Below are 21,599 nucleotides of genomic sequence, written 5' to 3' on the forward strand. Positions count from 1 at the left end.
GCTTTGTAACAGTTTTGACAACTGTTGGGCCCCAGGACACACTCCATATACAGTTGTCAAAACTGTTATAAAGCGCTTTAAAGCAGTAGTGTAGATCCGGCCCATGTTTATTCAGAAGTAAGTCCTACCAAGTTCAATAGGGCTTACCTCTCAAGTAGATAGGATTGCAGCCTAATCTACTTTATGACCCTCCTAGTCCAGTGCCAACTTTGCTGTGCAGGTGAATAAGTGGGGAGCCTTTCATGTAGGCATATGCATGTGTGCAAGATCTGTGGATCAGGAATAGCACAGACTGTCTCTGTGATGACTTAATACCAAACATGAAGCATCTTTTACTGAGTTTCCTTCCCAAATCAGTTTGGGAGGATAGGGTAGCGGAGGATCAATATCCAGAAAAATTGGATTAACGAGGGTCCTAGTAGGCCTGCAAGCATTTGGGTAGTTGTGGTGTGTGGGGACTCCATCTTTCTTAGCCTTTCCTGAAATACTCCATCTCCCTTTCAGGTGTCCTAAGGGAAGTCCTCCTACATACTTTGAGAAACTTGGCTGCAGATTGGTAATTACTTATTCTTCAAAGAATCTTAAGTCTACAGAGACTAGTAACTACTTTCAGATAATCAGAGTTCATTATTATTTTTTCAGAGTATTTAAGATATTCTAAGTGTTCAAGATAAAGTCTTCCTACAGCCTACAATATTTGCTGAAACAAAATTTTGATGGTTAAAAAAAGAGTTGCAAAAATTAAAAATCTGTTGTGATTTAAAACACACACATCATAGACTATAATTAAAAAGTCATTCTTAAGAATCCTTTGGGAAACACGAAGTACTATATGAATAATTCAAGGACACTCTCCCTTTTGTACCAGATTCATACTATTCCATGGAGAACAGAGCCAGAGAACTATAATATTCAAAGCAACATGAGCATGCCTAGGAAAATGTTACTGCTTACCAGCAAAAATTATTAGAAGCAGTAAAATGTGCAAGTGTATGTGTATGGGCAATGGCATACAAGTCAGAAAGATTGAGCCAGGAAGAGAGCCAAAAGGAAACAAAGCTCTTCCTTGTTTTGACAAATCTTAAATCATCAAAGGCAACTGGCAAGACTCTGTTCCCAACTAATAATTTGTATTCATGTTTAGGTGTTGGTGGGGAGAGGTAAGTGTATACTCTGAGACTATCAATGTGGCAAGCTCTGCACAAAAGAAAACTTCAGTTTCAAAACTTCAGATTTTTCACCTCTGAGGCATTATTTCTGCTGTAACTATGGTTAATTCAGACATCACATAGGCCTGTTCAGACAACATGCTAAGCCATGGTTAGGCCACTAACCTTTTTGCAGTACCCTATTTCTTCGATTCTAAGACACACTTTTTTCCCCATATGAACATCTCTAAAAATGGGGTGCCTCTTAGAATCGTGGGTGTGCCTTACGGTTTTTCCCCCCTGTTGGTGGTACTGAAATTAGTGTGCGTCTTACAATCGAAGAAATACGGTAAATGGTTAGTGAGCATGTTTAAATCACGGTTATGTAGCCACCATGGTTCACACAACACACTAAGCCATAAGGTTTAGCTCAAAATGCTTATATTGTATTTATATCATGTTTTTATACTGTTTGTTTTATACTTTGAATGGTTTTAATTTTTGTGAACCGCCCAGGGAGCTTCAGCTATTGGGCGGTATAAAAATGCAATAAATAAATAAATAACCACCAGGGCTTAGCATGTCGTCTGCACAGGGTCACTGTCTTTATCGTTTTAAATTATACAATTGGTTATTCCTGTCTCATTGTGTTTTATAGTGTCAAGGAAAATGGTATAGAAATCTTTACTATAAAATAATTTTTTTAAAAGCCTTCAAGCTGTTCATGTTAGGAAGCCAATCCATGTTGGATCAGACCAAGGGTCCATCTAGTCTAGCACTCTGTTCACCAAGTGGGGTGGGAGATTTCACCAGCATAGTAGCAATACAGGTTTCCTTGAAACTCAACCTGAGGCTACAATCCTACCTGGGAGCAAAACGCATTAACACAATAGGACTTACTTTCAAATAAACATGCACAAGATTCTGCTTGTAGAAAGCACATAAAGGAAGGGCACGTAAATGGGAAAACAGTTTTTCACATTATCCCTCCTATTTGTCAGTTATTTGGCTCAGACCTGAAATTGAACCAATTAAATCACAAAATACTGACTGAACAGACCCATCAGCTAAACAATAAAGAAAACGTTCATTCATTGCAAATACAGAAAGAAGAAATCTGGTAGCTCCTCAAAGCAAGCCGTAACTGTTCAGGAGATAATTCATGAGCATTTTTATTAGTAAATGCCCTTAAAAAGTAAACTGAAAATTCCAGTTAGGGATAAACAAGAGTTGACACTAACTACATTCTGGCTACAGTGGTGGGGATAGCCACACCTTTTAATCAATCAAAAGGGAAAAACAAAAGGAATATGGGAGTTGGGGTTGGGAAAGAGATGGTGCATTTCTCTTTTTCTTTTGGTCAAGAGCTGTAGGTTTAGTGGACTTAGCTTTCTTAGACAATTTCTTGGCGATAGTTAAAGTCACCGCTCATGTCGGAGATGCCGACTGTCCACTTGGCCCTGCTTCTTGGAAAAGTGGAGACGGAGGAGAAACATTGCCTGAGTGTTGCAGCTCGGTCGAAGTGTCGACCACTTGAAGGGTTTTGGTTGACATAATAGCTTTAAGCTGATCGGAGCGATGTCTCCGATTTTGCTCAGAGAAAGCCTGACAAAATTGGCACTTTTCAACAACGTGGCCCAGGCACAAAAGGCAAAGGGAGTGGCCGTCCAGAGGTGGAAGTTTACTTCCTCAAGCAGAACATTTACGAAACGGGGCGCTTAGGGCCATACGATTCGTCCGTATTTTTTGAGTGCAGCTGTAACCCGAAATGGAGAGAAAAATTCTATAAACATCCAACACTAACTATACCTAACTATATTAACTATATATAGTATGGATTTGGAAATATGTGGTTACAGCAGGTAGATCGTGTAAAGCAGCTCACATGCTATAGATGATTGCTCTCACACAGGGAAACTACCAAATGCCAATATACATAACCATAAACAATTAAACTTTTCTTTGTTTTTTTCATTCATTAGTGGTATTCCCCACTACATTACTTATATAAGTATGCTTTCTAGGGATATATCTGTGTAACTAATATACACTATAATACTAAGTATACTAATATACTTACTATTGCACAATACTAAGATGACCTCAAGAGATACTTAAAGCCACTGATTCTGGATGAGAAAAGATGGTATAACTTGAGTTCCATTTGGTTGTGTATATAATATTATCCTCTTAGCACCATTGGCAGAGATACTATCCATCACTTCTGCTAATAAAATTGCATCAGCACTACATTAAATTGCTACTACCAGTTGCATACCATCTTTATTGTAATGGTGGTAAAAATGGTTGCATAGGGGGTTTCATACTGAGGCAAAAATCAAGTTCTAGCAAGTGCTTGATGCTGGTAGTATCATCAGGTTCTAATATCAGTACTATAAAACAGCAATTATTTTTATAGCAGTCCTGCTGGGGGGTGGGGAAGCAAAAGCCAACTCCTGCAATTGTGGAGTAAAGTATTTGAAGAACCACTGAAAAAACTCCCTTAACGTCATTTAATATAATTTTAAAAAATGTGTGCTTAAGCACTCCTATACTTAGCACGCAACATAATCATAACCATCAATTAATAATAACACATCCAAATCACAGTTCACAGAAAGCGTTCTACAACGAGGTTAATTACCTCCAACAGCAATATATTTTTTTCCACTATAGAACATCCCACAGTAAAGTGCATATAAACCATGATACATTTGCTGTATTTCTAAAGTCCTAAAAGTTTGATTTCCTTCTGATGTTTTCTCTGCGTTGTATAAATCCTGAACATCTGCCAATGGAATGGAAACCACTGGAAGAACAATTCCCCCCACCCCGGAGTCCCCTCCGCTCCCCAAATATGCTCCAGAAGGTTGGGGGAATCTCTTGAACAGAATTCAAACTTCAGAAGTTAAAAGAGCAAGGGAATGATATTGAATTGTAATCGTACAAGTTGTGTCAGATAACATTGTACTAGACACTCCTACTCTGACAGTGTAGAAGAGGTCTTAAAGCAGGTAACATATACTAAACTTTAAGGCCACAACACACACATAAAGACACCTCATTTGACTGAAATGTAAAGAATATTCCTAATCTTCACATGTAAAAGGTAAATCAGGTAAAATCTCTGGGGTGGGGATGGTATCAAGGGAATACCATGCAAGTAACTTGGTTCTTTTGCTTCTAAAGGACTAGAAATTTGTAGGTATGCCCTTTCTATAATTTAACATGAATAAACAATTCTAATTCACAATTCATATTTGCACAATTCATATATACTATATTTAAAATAATGTCATATGCATCATCAGCTTTAAAGATCACAAAGAAGGATAATAAAAAATTGCCAGGCTTAATCCTGATTTCACCTCACCCCTAATGATTAAAAAGTGGTTCAGCACTTACCATAATGTGATTGAAATGCCTGTGGTTTTACGACCTGATTACAGTGGTTACACATCACCAAATAGAAATCATCATGAGCTGGGCAAAGACCAAATATTGGCATATCTAAAATAAAAAGACAAAGGATAGCTGATCACAGCTGATCACAATAATTGTATATTTTTTGTAAGAGAACCTCACGATGTCAGACCAGTGAATCATTGAGGCCAAATTTTAAAAGTAGCATGTGGTGGTGGGGAAATGAACACTCAATACCTATGAAATGAAATCTTACGAAAAGGCATTATCTTTTTCAGAATAAATAATAAGATGGCTTATTATTCGTCACTATCTATAAACAGACGGATAGAAAATGATTTTACATCACCTTAAATAGAACATCACAAACTTTAAACACATAAATATAGAAATAACTTATACACAAATAGCACCTCAGATTTGACAATAGATTTGTTTTTTACATTAATTTTTAAATTGCATGTAAGTAGGAGAAAATATTTAAACTTTTCTTAGTCTGTAAATCTATGCACACTTACATGGGGGTTTAACTGCCAATGAATACTGTGGAACTTACTTCCTAGAAAACATGCACAGGATCAGGCTGCATATATTTTAAAGGCATAGATTTTACTAGGCAGCATTATGTATCTAATAGTTTTATTTAACAGCATATTATATCTAAGCCATCTGGTACAAAGATCTTCCACACATGTAAAAGGGAGAGAGAGAGAAAACTGAACAGGAAACTTGGGTGCGCATTCCAGGACAAATTAATAGGCATTCCATATAGGCTTTTTCTTTCTTTCTTTTTTTAACATTTTCAGAAAAGTGAGATTTTTTTTTAAACAAGTGTTTAGGATTTTCAGTGCAATCTTAGTGAAGTCTACTGTATATTCAAAGGCCACTTTAAACTGGAATGGTATTTTATATACCATCTCCCACATTACAAACTGAAGTAATATGCTGAAATTTTACCATCACATAGCTTCTAAGCAAAACTATGCAGACACCGTTTATATACTAAAAGATACTTAAGACTAATAACATTCTTGTGTACATTTTGTGATAAAGAAAACAATCCTATGCCTAACAGACAGCATCTGAGGGGGGTCACAGTATACAGCAGATCTCCCTCTTCGAGACCAGAGGCAGGGCCCTGAACTCAGAAGTGGAGAGACATCTCTGGCTCTCCCCACCCGCTCTAAGCCCCTCCAGCCATTACAGAAAGCTCTGCCGCAACTCCCTCTCCTGAGGTCACGATTCCAACCTCGGAAGGGAAAAAACGGACGTGTTGGGGGCTTTCCAGTGGGTGGGGAGGGAAAAGGACATGAATCCACTGGATCCAACAGCTTCTCAGCCCCTGTTTCCACCTGGCAGAGCAAGCGAGCTAGATGGGCTCAGAGACCCATCTAAGAAAAAATGCTCATCCAGAGGACAGGGAAGTGAAAAATCCCTCCATCACACCTCCCATCCAACTGTCAAGAGCCCAGCAGTGTTTTCGATGGATAGAGATCAAATCCGTCTGTCATTTGAGCCAAATACCCATACGATTCTTCTCTAAGTAAAGATACAAATATCTGAGACAAAATTAACTGGGTAGTATATTTAACAATATTAGGCTTAATATTTCTATATATTAATATGCAGTTATGAATATACCTCATATGGCTTGGTTCAGAAGTAATGGGAAACCATAGGTAAAATCCAACTTAAGTCCCACTTAGAGTAGACTCAATGAAATGTTACTTAAGTCTCATTTATCTCAAATGGCTCTAATATAAGTACGGCTTATGTTGGATTTTATCCCATGTTTTCTTGCTATGTGAACAAGCTTCCAATTTTAAACAAAAGATTCTTTGTTTTAGACCCAGTTTGCATGTAACAGCAGCAAACTGTGGATTAATTAAACCACATTTGATGTGGTGCTTCCAATCAGAGGTTGATTTTTTATGTGCAAATCTGTACATTCCGGGTCAAATTTAATTAACTCACGATTTGCCACCCTTACATTCAAATAGGGCTTTAGTGTTATAACTCAGGGAACTATGAATATTTATTACCGTATTTCTTCGATTCTAAGATGCACTTTTCCCCCTAAAGTAACAGCTCTAAAAATTGGGTGCGCCTTAGATTCGATGGCGCCTTAGAATCGAAGAAATACGGTAATTACATTTGTCGAGTCTGCAGCGGGACAGGCGGGGAAAGAGGGTAGGGGGTGAAGAGCGAGCGAGAGAGACGGGAGTGGAGAGAGAAGCGGGGGGGGGAGAGGGGCAACGTCTCGGAGCATCTCAAACGTTGCCGCTGGAAGCCGGCTGGGAGGGACAGCTCCGGCAGGCCAGCAAGCTTCCAAAGAGCTCGGCCTCGCCTCTGTTAAGGAGATGGGAAGCGGAAGAATCACCTGAGCAGCGCTGGTTGGGCTCGCCCGCCCGCCCGCCCGCCCACCCCCTCCCGTCCGTGTGAATGGTGCAGACCAGCTTTTGAATGCATGTGTGGCTGTCCGTTCCCAGGCAGGGGACGATTGGTTCCTGCTTCCCATTCATGTAACCTGTCTCTATGCGTGTGCGCGCGCGCCTGTGTCTCGCTCGCTCCCTGTTCCTCTCCCCCTCCGCTGCATGTATGTACCGTAAAATTTGCTGGCTGATTGGAGAAATTTATTTTTTCTTCGAATCAAAGCTTTTTTCTCCTGTTGGTGGCACTGAAATTAGTGTGCGCCTTAGATTCGATGGCGTCTTACAATCGAAGAAATACGGTAGTGTACAAACCAAGATCTGAAACCACAGTTTGATCTCACTAGAATTTAAACAAACCACAATTCTGATTTGAAACATCACAGGGAAGGGTGGTTTGTCTAAACTTGGAAGTGACTCATTCAAAACTCCTCCTCACAGGTGCAAATGAGGAGATAGGAGAAATGAGCACATGAGCCCAAGGCTTCCTGTGACTCATTCATGGAGTGGGAAACCATGGTATCCCATTACATTTGAATCACACCTGTATATTCAGGCACAGGCTGCACTGGTACTAAACATGACAGTCAATTTCTGCATCATCCACTTAATCTGAATAACTTGCCACACTCAAGAGTATACAATGGACAGTTAAATCATCTCACTTCTTTAGCCAGGAAGACAGTGTATGCAATAAGGGACAATCATTCTCAGTTTTGTAACAAACTTAGTATAGGTACATTCTATGACAGAATGGGATTTATAATCATCGTTGTCTGGACAAAGAACAAACAAAACACACAATCAACAAGGCAGGAGGATGGCATAATCTCCAACTATATCTGCATTTAATAGGTAGAGTACAAATTGATCGCTGATGTAATAATCCTTCTACTGAATACTTGAACAGAACTTTATAGTCAGAGTATCAGCCGCTGCACCTCTACCAAGAAATCCCCCATTAGCTCTAGTTTGAATTACCGCTACGGTATTTGTGTAGGGAACAAGATTCTGTGAATAAGTTGTCACTTTAAAATTGATTTCTTGGCTACTTAAGAACTCTAGGGTGTATCCTGGAATACTGTGGATGTAGTTTGTTTACTACTAAATTATTATTCACAAAATAAAGATCACATTCCTTGATCTTTCCTTAAAATCTTAACTTTAATCCTCATTTAACACATTTTTGCACACTGATTTGCAATTTACAATCACAAACACTAGAAGTATTTTGGAAACATTTAGTTATTTTACTACATAGTCGTCAGGATCAATTTTTAGCGTTGATGATTTACCATAGTCAAATGAAATTACATGAATGAAGAAACATTATTTGCTTCTGTGACTAATATATACTCTCTAAGAGTCTAATATTGTGTCTCAGAAATGTCATGGGATTCCTGTCAAAAGCATTAAAATTTTACAATATGAAGAAATGTTGCTAACAGTAGATTTACTGAGAATGTATACAATTGTCATAAAGAATTGCCAGTTTTAACTAGTAAGGGAATAAAAGCAAAATTTATGGCAGGATTCTTGTGTTGTAATTAACAGACTTCATAAACAAAACCATCACAACACATATCTTCTATTTTGAATGAAACCAAACCATCTCCTCATTCTATTAAAAAGGTCTGCCCTATGAAACACTGTTACTGTCCTTCTGACTGAATCTGCAAAAACAAAACAACACACACACACACACACTCCAAACAATAAGCAGCATTTGTAGCTCATCATCTTCAGTTGCATTATCTTTCTAATTCTTATTGAAAAGCAAAAATTCAAAATTCTTGCTCCCCATTGGAAAAAAAATATAAAACCTTCTAATCCTATTATCAACAAATTTGGCAGAGGCACATGAAGTATCACTATCACTCCAGAATTAATTCTTTAGTAACATTCCACAAACAAAGATTTGCTTGTACACAACCGTTTTAAAACACATTCATTAAAAAAATGTCAAGCCAACAAAAATAAATAAATCCAGAACCATTATTGTTTCCCTCTCTCTCTGCATCAAATGCTATAGGTGACATATTTCTTATATCCTGATCCTTCTACTCAAATAACATGAGATGTTTGTTGCTGCTTTCTGCTATAAGGTAGACCACCGTTGTTAGCATAGCTGATAAAAGAAAAAAGTCTCCCAGCTGTGTCTGTTTTCCTGGGATAGCTCTTATCTGCCAGGACCGACAAGAAGCTACTTGGCCCAAGAGCAACAGAGAAAGTTAGCCAGGACATCATTTAGAGAGGTGAAATCTACTCTGTTTTTGTGACTTCCAGTCGGAGTACCCAGAGCTAACCCTAACCCTAACAGGGGTTGGAGTATAGTTCTCCCTTAAAAGCACTTGGTGGAGACTCAGGGAGGGGTGCAATGGAAGCAGGGCACCCACAAGTGTCAGCACAACACTTAAAACTCATTGTTGTTTCTGTTGCAACAAAGACTAATGCAGCGAACCCTCTCAAACTTTGAAAAAGAAAGCTGAAATTAATGCAAGCATATAATCACTTAAAACTGAATTTATGACCATCTTATACACTTTTGAAAGGCTGTTTTTTCTTGGTAAAGGGGGAAAAACATGGTAGTGGGTGGGGGGAACCACTCCATCAGTTACCACAAAACACAACTGTTTCTGGCTTTATACTGGAGACCAAGTACTAGGCAATCATCACAAATACTGGAATCTAGATTATTCCATCCTGTATCTCACCATGAATTTCTAATGAGACAATATGGAAGATCCTGTACTCCCATTTTATACCAACTATGTAGTTCTCCAACATGTTCAGTTGTAGAGTCATAAAATTATTATGACTCTACAAACCAGATAGCATGGACACAGGAAGCTGCCTTATACTGAGGCCACAGCTAGACCTAAGGTTTATCCTGGGATCATCCAGGGTTCGCCCCTGCCTGAGCACTGGATCCCCTGTGTGCCACCTAGATGAACAGGTTTGACCCCTGGACGATCCAGGGATAAACCTTAGGTCTAGCTGTGGCCTGAGTCAGACCATTGGTTCATTCAGCAAATCTCCAGAATTTCAGGCAGATTTTTTTCTTGTAGATGTACATACTGACCAAGTTCAGACAAATGCAGTGAGGGAAGCAACCATCATGGCTTTTCCTCTCACCCCAAGGATGCTGCACGCATGACCACCATTGGCATTATTCCTCCGAACCTGATGCATGGTGTGGCGGGAGAAGTTGCACCCAACCTATGATGTGCAGTAGAGGTTTTAGGGTGGGTATGACCCCAACACCACACCGTGCCCTGGGTTTGGACAACACACAAACCCACACTGCAGCACAAGGAATAATGCAAATGGCAGTCACTGTGCATGACATGCACAGAGGGAGCAGCCTCAATGGTTACTTACCTTGTTGCGGTCGTCTGAATCCGCCCACTGCATCTACAAAGCAGACGTAATTCTACAGTACAAAAAGCATGGAGGCTTCATGCCCAGAGGTTTTGAATTGTGCTTCTCAGGATATGATGGTCTATCAATGAATATAGCTGTCTTCTCAGGTTTGCATTTAAGACTCTTAAAAAGATGCTAATCTTTGAAGTGGAATTTCTTCGAATACACTACATGAAGCTATCACACAGGGCTAGCAAACTCAGACAGCAGGGAAGTTCTTCTTTCACCCTCACAAAGATGCTCCAAGGTGAATTCAAGAAAGAGACAAAAATTCCCTATTGCATGACAGCCAGAAAAGAAATTAACAAGAAGACATTCTACCCCTTAGCTTATGCGCAGAGTGAGGGAGCATAATAGCTAGAGGGAGCAAGCTTTCTCTATTCCTATCAGAATTATAGAACCTTCCACTCTGTGAGACTGCCAAGAAGGCACGAGGGAGACTAAATATTACCATTTCCACATTTTAAGAGGCATGAGTGGAGTTATCTGTACTTACTGAATTACTACCAGCATATCTATATTCCATGATAGGTTAGACTTTGCACCAGCTATTGTAACCTCTTCCCTGCTGTTGGAACTGCTGCTCCTGTATGATAGCAGCATGTTTCAGGCAATCCATGAAATATCACTTCAAAAAGGAGCATCGGGAATACAACACAGCAGGACTCATTTTTGTACCTGAGGCAGCAAATTAATAGGCTTATTAATAACAAGCTATTAATGTCTTGTATTCATAAACAACAAAACCTTTCTGTGGACTTTCTTGCCTTTTAAAATTTCCAAGCAATTATATTCAAAACAAAAGCACACGCAAACAATACACTTCCATTAAAAAATCACAGACCTTTGCAACAGTGAGCTACATCATCTGAAGTATTTTTTTTAAAGCTATGGAAACTAACTATGAGTGGTAAGTTGAAGAAACCGCTGGGCTAACCTGGCCCACTATGAGTGGTTAATTTCTTACAATTAATTCAGAGGCTGTTTACTACTTATATATGATTAATGGAGAAATATCAGAATACAAATAACTGATGACAGAGGACTGAAATAGAAAGTCAACTGGGCAACGTGAGTTAGGCATTAGTGTATTTTAAAAGACAAAAACAAAGACCAAAGCCGAATAATGCTGCATTATTCAGAACTGCATTTAGCTGTATTCACCTCTCTATATCCTATCACTTCTTTCCCAGGCACATCAGCTTACTTTCCTGTGTTTGCATCAACTCCACACATGCAAGTATACACATTTTAAGGAATTCTCCGAGGACAATCCTTCTGGTACAGTTTGAAAACCAGCCACTTTTATATACGAGCACAGAGGGAAGCATGAACACAGAAATAAAAGGGTTCCACTAAATGTCCAATTGAGCTTGTCACCAAAACATTTCGAATCATCTGACTGACTTGGTGGAGGTCGCCCATTCAATAAATTTCTTCTGGACAGGAAAGCTTCTTCCCTCCCTCCACCTAATGTCTTTCAGGTCTTGCTATTTACTGTTTTACTCTGTACAGCACCATGTACATTGATGGTGCTATATAAATAAATAATAATAAATAATAATAATAATAATTCAGTATCTCAAGCATCATACTCATAGTACCATAGGTGTCCTTAACACAATAGGAAATTCAAGTAATGTCACTGTCCAGTCTGTTATTTGAGTTCCAGTCAAGTACATCTCTTGGGATACTAAATTTGTTAAGCGAAGAGCCACCAATTATTGTGCTCCACCTCCCTTATTCAGATTTCTTCCCTTTGTGGAGGAATTAAACATTCCCATTGTGAAGTGCCTGGAAACAGTTTCTCATCTATAGATGCATAGCCTGCCTTTGCCAAATAATGCCAAGTAAAACCCATGTCCTCTTTTTAAGCTTCTCTGCATGTCTTGAACCATTCTCCTTTAGCAGTTGCAGTGCATCATGCACTGACCCAGATGCCCTTTATTTCAGACAGACTAGCATATGGACTTCACACAGGTTGGAATAGCCCTTAGTTTGATAGAGCAAAGTCTTCAAGTAAACTTATGCAACTGTCAGATTCGAATACATTGTACCCGTCCCATCTGAGTGAAGGCATGCCTGCTGGCAACCCTAGGCCCTGCCATGGTGCATCCCTATAGTTCCACAAGGAATGGATCTGTCCACGCCATTCCCCTGAGAGGGGCTGCCCCGCAGCAGGAGAGGGAGCAGGCGTATAATTGAGCCCCTTGGCCTATTAATCTCCCAGGGCTTCAAAGTTACGAGCTGGTTAGTTAAGTCTACTGCTACTGTCTGAAGGAGTTACTGCAGGCTTCAACCAGATGGGCACATTAACATTTATCAATGTGTTTTAAAAACAAAATAGCCCTGAAGTGCACACTCCTAGTATCCTCTTATTGTGCAGGCAAAGTTTCAGGTGTCAAAGTTGTATCTAGAGCTTGACATTTTGGCATGGATAGACAGAATGACACACATCTCTTTTATTATTAAAGGTATCATACCTCTAGAAGTGTAACTTATTTTTAATGTTTGGAACTCATTCATGCTAAAATGAATGATAGCCCATACACACTGGACAATTTACAAACACATTTGTCTTACAGAACACATTTACACAAGGACAGCAAGGGCTGCACTATTAAAATTAATATCTTTAGTTCATGTCTGCATAAACAGTAGTGCAGCCTACAGGTTTTCTTCCCCCTAAGAATAATCACTGTAGTCAAACTTGTTTGGCTAGTCCTATCAATCTCTGCTTCACAAGGCAACATTTCATGGGCCTCATATTTCCATGTTATTCAGAGTCCTAGTCCCATGAAGCTGAACACTTTAGGACAGGATCTTCACACATCCCAGAAAGCGTGCCTTAAGAACTGCACAATGAATTCTCAATATCCTCCCACATTATTTTGCTTACGCTAAGATTACTGCCATTACTCCCAGGCCATGTAATAAAGAGAGCTTCTCACTGTCCCCGAGGATCAATGAAGATCAATGATATCAGCCTTGCCCAACCTAGTTCCCTCCAGATGTTTTGGGCTACAACTCCCAGGATTCCTGCCATTGGCCATACTGGCTGGGGCTGATGGGAGTGGCAGTTGAAAAATCCTGTATAGCACCAGGTTGGAGAAGGCTGGATTTTATCATCACTGGAAATATTTGGATTCTTCCACTTCCTTCTCTCAGCCACAAACATAATGAAACTAGGCTCAAGTGTTTTCTTCACCTCTCTAGTTGGTTCAATTGAGCATTCACATAATTACTGGATTGACAGATTTGGATATTACCATGCTTTTCTTCCATACCATAAGTGTGGAAGAAAAACAGGGAATAATCATGTAAACCTGAAGCCCAGTTCCAATCTCATGGGGACGGAGGAAGAACATTAGAAATGGTCTTAAAAGATTGTTTTGGTGGTGGTGGTAGTGGTTATTATTATTTATTTATTACATTTATATACTGTCCCATAGTGAAAGCTCTCTGGGCAGTTTACAAAGATTAAAACACTGAACATTAAAAACCGATATACAAAATGTAAAACCATAAAAAGCATAAAAACAGATTAGATACAATATCCATTTAAAACAACTATTCTGGGTCAGTTAAAATTCAAGCCAAAAAAGGAAGGAACTCCAAGAAGAAAGCCAAAAAAGCCAGAGGCAAAGGGGTGAAAACAGAGATGTGGTTTATTAAAAATAATTACCAACGAGATTCGGACCCTAAGGTACGCTCAGGGTAATTCAAACAAAAGTGATATATCAATTGCTTGAATTACCCTGAGGAAGGACCTTAGGGTCTGAAACGAGTTGGTAATTATTTTTAATAAACCACATCTCCATTTTCACCCCTTTGCCTCTGGCTTTTTTGGCTTCCTTCAGTTAAAAACTCAACATATGTTGTTAGATATCTCAGAGAACAGAAAAGTCTTGACCTGGTGCCGAAAAGATAATAATGTTGATGCCAGATGGGCCTCATCGGGGAGAGCATTCCACAATTGAGGGGCCACCACTGAAAAGGCCCTTCTCCTTTGTTGCCATCCTCCGAGCTTCCCTCGGAGTAGGCACCCAGAGGACCTTAAATGTTGAGTGCAGTGTATGGGTAGGTTCATATTGGGAGAGGCGTTCCATCAGGTATTGTGGTCCCAAGTCATGTAAGGCATTAAATGTTAAAATCGGGCTCGGAAATGTACAGGCAGCCAAAGCAAGCAGGCCAGAGTTGGTCTTATATGTTCGAACCGTCTGGTTCCTATTATCAATCTGGTTGCTGCATTTTGCACAAGCTGCAGCTTCTGAACTGTCTTCAAAGGCAGCCCCACATAAAGCACATTGCAGTCATCTAACTTGGAGGTTACCAGAACATAGACAACTGAACCCAGGTTATCCGTGTCCAGATAGGGGCGTAGCTGGGCCACCAATCAAAGTTGGTAGAAGGCACTTCATGCCACCGAGGTAATCTGAGCCTCAAGTGACAGAGATGGTTCTAGGAGAACCCCCAAGCATTGAACCAGAACAGGTTGAACACCCTCCATCCGGTCAGAAGAACCATCCACTAACAGCATCTCAGTCTTGTCTGGATTGAGTTTCAGTTTATTAGCCCTCATCCAGTCCAGTGTCGCAGCCAGGCACTGGTTCAGCACATCTACAGCCTCACCTGATGAAGATGAAAAGGAGAAATAGAGCTGTGTGTCATCAGTGTACTGATGACAAAGCACTCCAAAACTCTAGATGACCACACCCGATGGTTTCATGTAAATGTAAACCAGCATGGGGGACAAGAACCTGCAGAACCCCATACTGGAGAATCTACGGGGCCAAGCAATGTTCCCTAAGCACCACCTTCTGGAGTCAACCCACCAAGTAGGAGTGGAACCACTGCAATGCAGTGCCTCCCACTCCCAACTCAGCCAGTCGTCCCAGAAGGATACCATGGTCGATGATATTGAAAGCTGCTGAGAGATCAAGGAGAATCAACAGAGTCACACTCCCCCTGTCTTTCTCCCGACCTAGGTCATCATACAGGGCGACCAAACCTGTTTCCATGCCAAAGCCAGGCCTGAAACCCAACTGAAATGGATCCAGATAATCAGTCTCATCCAAGAGCATCTGGAGCTGGCCCACAACCACTTGCCAAAGGTTTTAATCTTTAAAGCCATAAACACCTTGGGGCCAAGTTACTGATCTAAAGTCTATTTTTGATCTAAAGTATATTTTACTGATAGACGTTTATGCTCAGTTTCCCAAAATGTTAGTAGAGTCAACATTGTGCATGCTTGACAATACATATGCATTCTTTACAGTTTGGATTTTGTTCTATAAAGTCGTGTCTTTCTGATCCTGTAGCAATCATTTCATGTAATTCTAATCCATTCAGAAAATAATTACAAATTTACTGAGTTCACTTTTTGAAGTCTTAAAATACGATAATTTTATGAGCAAACTAAGATATACATAAAATAAGTTTAGGAACAGAAAGGCTGCTTTATATTTCTAAAGCAGCCCTCCCACACCTGAAGCCCTCCAGATGTTTTGGACTACAGTGCCCAGTATTCCTGACCATTGTCCATGCTGCCTGAGGCTGATAGGAGCTGAAGTCCACAATATCTGGAGGGCATGGGTGGGGAAGGCAGTCTTCAAACAACGAAGTGTCTTTAGAACTGTAAAGAGTGATAAAAATAATAAGTATTGCTTATTTTTCCAAAAATTGTTTTTCCCCCTGACCTCAAAATTTCCGGAGATTTTACATTTCTAGGCAGCTACAAGATAAGAGGGCATTTTTCAGTGGTGGGGCCCCATTTGTGGAATGCCCTCAGCAGAGAGGCTCGCCTAGCACCTACATTATGGTCTTTTCAGTACCAGATGAAGATCTTTTTATTCTCCAAGGCTTTTTAAAAACTGTTTAAGTGCTTTTAGACCTTTACACAGTTATACTTTTCATGCTGGCTTTATTATGTGCTACATCATTTTCACCTATTGGTACTGGTTTTATTCTGTGCGGTCTTATCATCATTGTTTTATTGCGAATTTGTATTTATGTTTTTAATTTGCCTTAACACAATGTAGGGAACTTTGGTTATCGGGTGGTCTAAAAGTGTAATAAATAAATAAGAATAAACAGTGCGCAAGCAGCATTTCCTTTCAGGTACTTCTAGGGATTCAGACACAGCTTTAAGAATACCATTTAATATTTACCAGTCAGGAATTTACTCTGAATTTAAGCCCATAACAGGGCACAGGAACTTGACTTTTCTTCATCAGTGCTACACGATTATCAAATACAATAAAGCAAAGCTTAAGAAGCAACTTTTTCATGTGCTAAATCTTACATTTTAACAACATCTCAGAAACGAAGCTACTGAATGCAAGAACATTGTTTTTAATTGATTTGCACCATGTGTGTCCTCTGTACCATGTGTGTGTTGTATATGTGTTTCATGCTTCATAAAAAAATCATCAAATTTCATGCTAGAGGCCCATAAGGTCTAGTCTTTATTGACATACTCAACTGGCAAAAAATCTAAGAAAAAATATTTAAATTTTCTTCTGCATAATGAACCAATGATGAAGAAATAACCGATTTATTTTTTTTTAAAAAAAAAAGAGTAAAGAAGTGAAATAAAAATAATATTTCTTGAGAGCTGCCTTTCAGAGTCATTTTAATTGTACCTGGACAGCAGATAAATGTTCTGTTTTTCTGAAGTGCTAAAATAAAAATGAAAACTTTCACCCCCTACTTTTTAGAAGACTTCTTGATTGTATATCAATTTGTATTTGTATTAAAAAAAAGCATATTTACTCTATCCAGTGAGCGAAGTCTGTTGCAGCTAAAGCAAAAAATAAAAATAAAAGATGTCTTACTGTATCTTCTTTGTGGCATGAGCTTCTATAGACTGGAATTCACTTCAACATGCATCTGACAGAATGGACTCTAATCCATAAAATTTTAGGCCATAAAACAAGTGTTAGCCTCTAAGGTGCTACAAGATCCTTTTTTGTATTTATTCTAATACTTTCAGTGGAAAATTGGTAATATACCTTAATGGAGCTCCACAAATGAAAGTGGCCTTCAAACCTATTACTCCAACCAAACTTAAGAATAAGAGCATAAGTTAGGGTCATCAAAGAATACTCAGTCTAATGTGTCTTAAGCAGTGTCCCAAAGTAAAAAGCTTGTAACGGAAATATCCCTAAACTGGTAGAAAACAACACAGAGAAACACAATGATCACGTTCATAACTTTTTAAAAGTTAAATATTAAAAAGTAAAAATAATAATAAAGGTTTCCAACCATCACGCTGCTTCTTGTCCACTAAAATGGTTCCTTATAAATCTACCAATGGCAAACACTTCTAGGAGCTACACTGTAACATCTCATAGCACACAGGTACCTTCAAAACATATCCTACGTATAACTGGAATTCAGGATTTCTTGTCTTATTATTTATTGATATAGTGCCATAAACGTACAAGGCACTGTGCATTATTTTAGCAGTTGGATACATTTTTCAGAAATGTTTTCTTCAGTGCTTAAACCTTCTCTCTCATCTCCCTCATCACCAAAACGCTTTGTTCAGCCTTCTGATTATTCCTAAAGCTTGTAGTTGATAAAGATGAAAATGGAATTGCGGCAGAAAGAGGGAAGAGGTATATGGCTTTATTAAAATACTTCCGAGCAAAATGACCTAGCACTTGACTATACCTTCACTTCATGACCCTTTATAGAAGTAACCGTAAGCTTTTATGCCACCAATCCCTTCCAAAATACATGATCTAATTATCGTATATGTGCAAGGCGAAACTAGCAAATCGCTACAGTACCAGTCCATTTATTTATTTTATAAAATAAAAAATGGTGCTTCTATAAGGAAACTACTTTCTTTATTTGGGATCTGAAGTTAGAATCAAAATACAAACAGGTGTAACGTGTGCATGTGAAATTATGAAAAGCTCACATCTAAAGTTTGGGCTGCATTATGATCATTAATGCCACTACTTTAATATGTGAATCCAAATTGTTCAAAGTAAATTGGCCACCGTCGGCATGTAGATAGTAGATACCTTGCCAGAACTCAAATATAGACTGGGTTCGGACAACACAATAATCCACAATGGGTCAAATAACCCACCGTGGGTTATTGTGTCATGTGGCGGGATTGTTTTTTAACCCACAGTAGGTTATTTTGCCAAAATAACCCACACAACTAACCAACAATGTGCAGCTTGGGCTATTTAAACCATTGTTAGTTATTGTGTCCTGTGATGGGCAGCATTGGTTATTTCATCGGCTACAGAGTTGTTTGGCAAGAGTGGTCAAAGTGGTGGCAGCTGCTCTGCTTGGCTGGCGGAATATATTTTTGGCAGCAAGGGATGATGGGATACAAGTGTGAGGACTGAGAAAGGGAGGGAGGGAGGGAGAGGGAATAGTCAATACACCGTGGGTGAATAATCCACGCACAGTTTATAAACCACTTACGGTTGGTAATTTCTCTGATCATGGGGGGGAGTACCCACAAAATAACCAACTGTAACTTGACTATTAACCCACTGTTGAGTATTGTGGATTTTGAACACAGCCATAAATGACATCCAGATGTTTTGGACTAAGACTCCCATAAACCTCGGCCACCATGACCAATGGTCAAGGATTAGAACATTTGTACTCCAAATATCCAAAAGGCGCCAGCTTACCTACCCCTGCCATAAATGACAGACTTATTCTGTATTGAATGGGACTCACATTTTCTAGACCATTAACTACACAAGTTCTTCCCCCACCCACCCACACAATAAAATAGAACTGGCAAAAATATTTTGATAAAGCCGTTCTTAACGTGACAGCAATTTTTCAGAAAGCAGAAGTGACCAATATCCCTGTACGACCAATTCCAAATGTCTCAAAATTACAAACCAATCTCTCAAAAACTAGGAGACCAATATGAAATATTGGCTCTTTTATTATTGTTTTTCTGGAATCAGTGCTTTTTGTACTGCCATTTTCCCTCTGGAAATGTGAGGATTATCTTGAAAAAGGAAAGGAAGAATTGTAATTTTCAGGATTTGAGGTCCACGATCAAATTTTGTGAGCAGTATTGATAAACAGGGAGCAGTTACTGACATTTAATAGTAGGTGCATTTTGAAAACATATGTGAGTGTTTTGCTCCTGTATTTAATTTTTCACTTGCTATTTTTAGCTCTTTGTTCTGGGAATCCTCAACTCCCATGAAAGAATGCAATACCTTGCAATACCTTTGCCCCATATTAGAGCAGTACCCAAATATCCTGCCAACACTTTCTATCTAAAGAGGAAAACATGCTAGCCAATCACTGGAAAATGATATTCTATATAGCATCCTACTTCCAATCAACAGGTGACTTCAAATAACTATAAGTAAAGCTTAAGGCATATTAAACAGTATCTATTTAGTGTAAAACATAATGCTAAAAGTATGCCGAGAACACAGTAGGGAAATATAAATCATCCACTGTTATTCAAGAAAAATCTAAAAACCCACCAAATTCTTCCACAGCTGTTTATATTGCACTAAGGCAACTTCAGCAGTATGCAATTGAAAGGAGAAAAACATCACCACTTTAACAAAATCAAGACTAATGAAGTTGTATAAAACTAAATCAAATCAGTGCATTCTAATTCAATCATCTCTGCTTAAGTATTGGCATTATCTCAGTACCAGATATATGCCATAAAATGCCTTTGAGGTGTTTTACACATATTTTATTTTGACAGTGCAAGCGTGGATGCTCTGTATATGTGATGTAGTAGTCAATTGAATGGGTACTCCAACCTAATTTTTGCTAACAAAACTAGTATCTGTACTAGTGTAATCCAATGGTCAACCTAGCAAGATCTCACAAAACAATAATATTCTAAATTCCCACCTACATTTTTTTTAATTTCCTAAGTTTATACAAATTTAAACCTCATAAACTGTAATTGCAATACCATTTTATAAAATTACAAAACTCCCACAGTAAGAAAAATTATACCTGATGCAAAACAAAATTTAGCCAATAAAAAAAAATAGATAGCGTACACTAAGGAGTTAGTCTCCTAAAAACCCTTAGCAGCTATATCAGAAATAGTTCCCTACACAAAACTGAAGTGTGTGCAGAAAACTGTGCCCAACATTATAGTGAATAGAAGAACACGTGTATGTGGAAGGAGCCTGTGTTCAAAACAATTGTGTAATCTAGAAAAACATGAGCACACTGAAGGGCCCATTCATGAAAACAAGCAGCCTGCCTATCCACCCCATGTGACTATGTAAGTGATCACAACTGCATTTTTCAAGTACTGTGATTATGAAAACAATCATTAAAACATAAAAAGAGCCCGGCCGGATCAGACCAATGCTCCATCTAGCCCAGCATGTGGCCAACTCGATCTCGCTGGGAAATCCACAAGCAAGACATGGGGGCAAGAACACTCTCCGGTTGTTGCTCCAGAGTAAATGGTACTCAGAGGCATGCTGCCTCTGAACCTGGAAGTTACATATAGACATCACAATTAGCTGTTATTGACAGACTTCCAACATAAATCTTTCAAACCCCCATTTAAAAATCATCCAAGCTAGCGTACATCACATCTTATGGTGCAAATTCCATTAAAGAATTAGTGAAGAATTACTCCATTTTGTCAATCCTGCTCTCCTGTCCATCAGTTTATTTGGAATCGCGGTCCAAGTATTATAAGAGAAAGAAAAGTTCTTCCTATCCACTTTCTCCACAACATGTATAATGATATAAACCTTGATTATGTCTCCTTGTTCAATTTCTTTCTAAACTAAAAAGGCCCAACCATTGTAAACAAGTAAGAGTGGGGGAGGGGAGGCCATGATTAGGATTTATATTTTTATGCACAGTGAGAAGAAACAGAAAGACAGGGACTTACACTGCACCACATCAGCTCTCTTACAGAGATAACTAGGACTGCACCCACCAAAAGATACTAATGTTTCTCAGCTGGGACGTGTGTATGGGCTCTTTTTTATCTGTTTACGTCAAATTAACATAAACACAGAGTTATAATGGAAAATAACTTCTACATTATCAAAACCAGTACATTGACACAGTGAGCACATAGGAATAATATCTACATTTCAAAGATATGAATTGTTTTGGGGTGGTGCATTATGCCCAATGTAGGAAACTCTCTTTTTTAAGTTTGTAAAAGGAATCC

General features: G+C 38.9%; 1 protein-coding gene across 2 annotated transcripts in view; it reads right to left on the bottom strand.

Moving 5' to 3' along the window:
• Positions 1 to 21,599, bottom strand: part of ATXN7 (ataxin 7) — a 106,429-nt gene that overhangs the window by 56,415 nt on the left and 28,415 nt on the right. For both annotated transcript variants that reach the window (XM_063122059.1, XM_063122060.1), the window contains one exon: positions 4,554 to 4,658. In XM_063122059.1, coding sequence (XP_062978129.1) covers positions 4,554 to 4,658 — 105 coding nt within the window. The remainder of the gene's footprint in view (positions 1 to 4,553; positions 4,659 to 21,599) is intronic.

The sequence above is a fragment of the Elgaria multicarinata genome, chromosome 3, assembly GCF_023053635.1.
Source record: "Elgaria multicarinata webbii isolate HBS135686 ecotype San Diego chromosome 3, rElgMul1.1.pri, whole genome shotgun sequence".
NCBI lineage: Eukaryota > Metazoa > Chordata > Lepidosauria > Squamata > Anguidae > Elgaria > Elgaria multicarinata.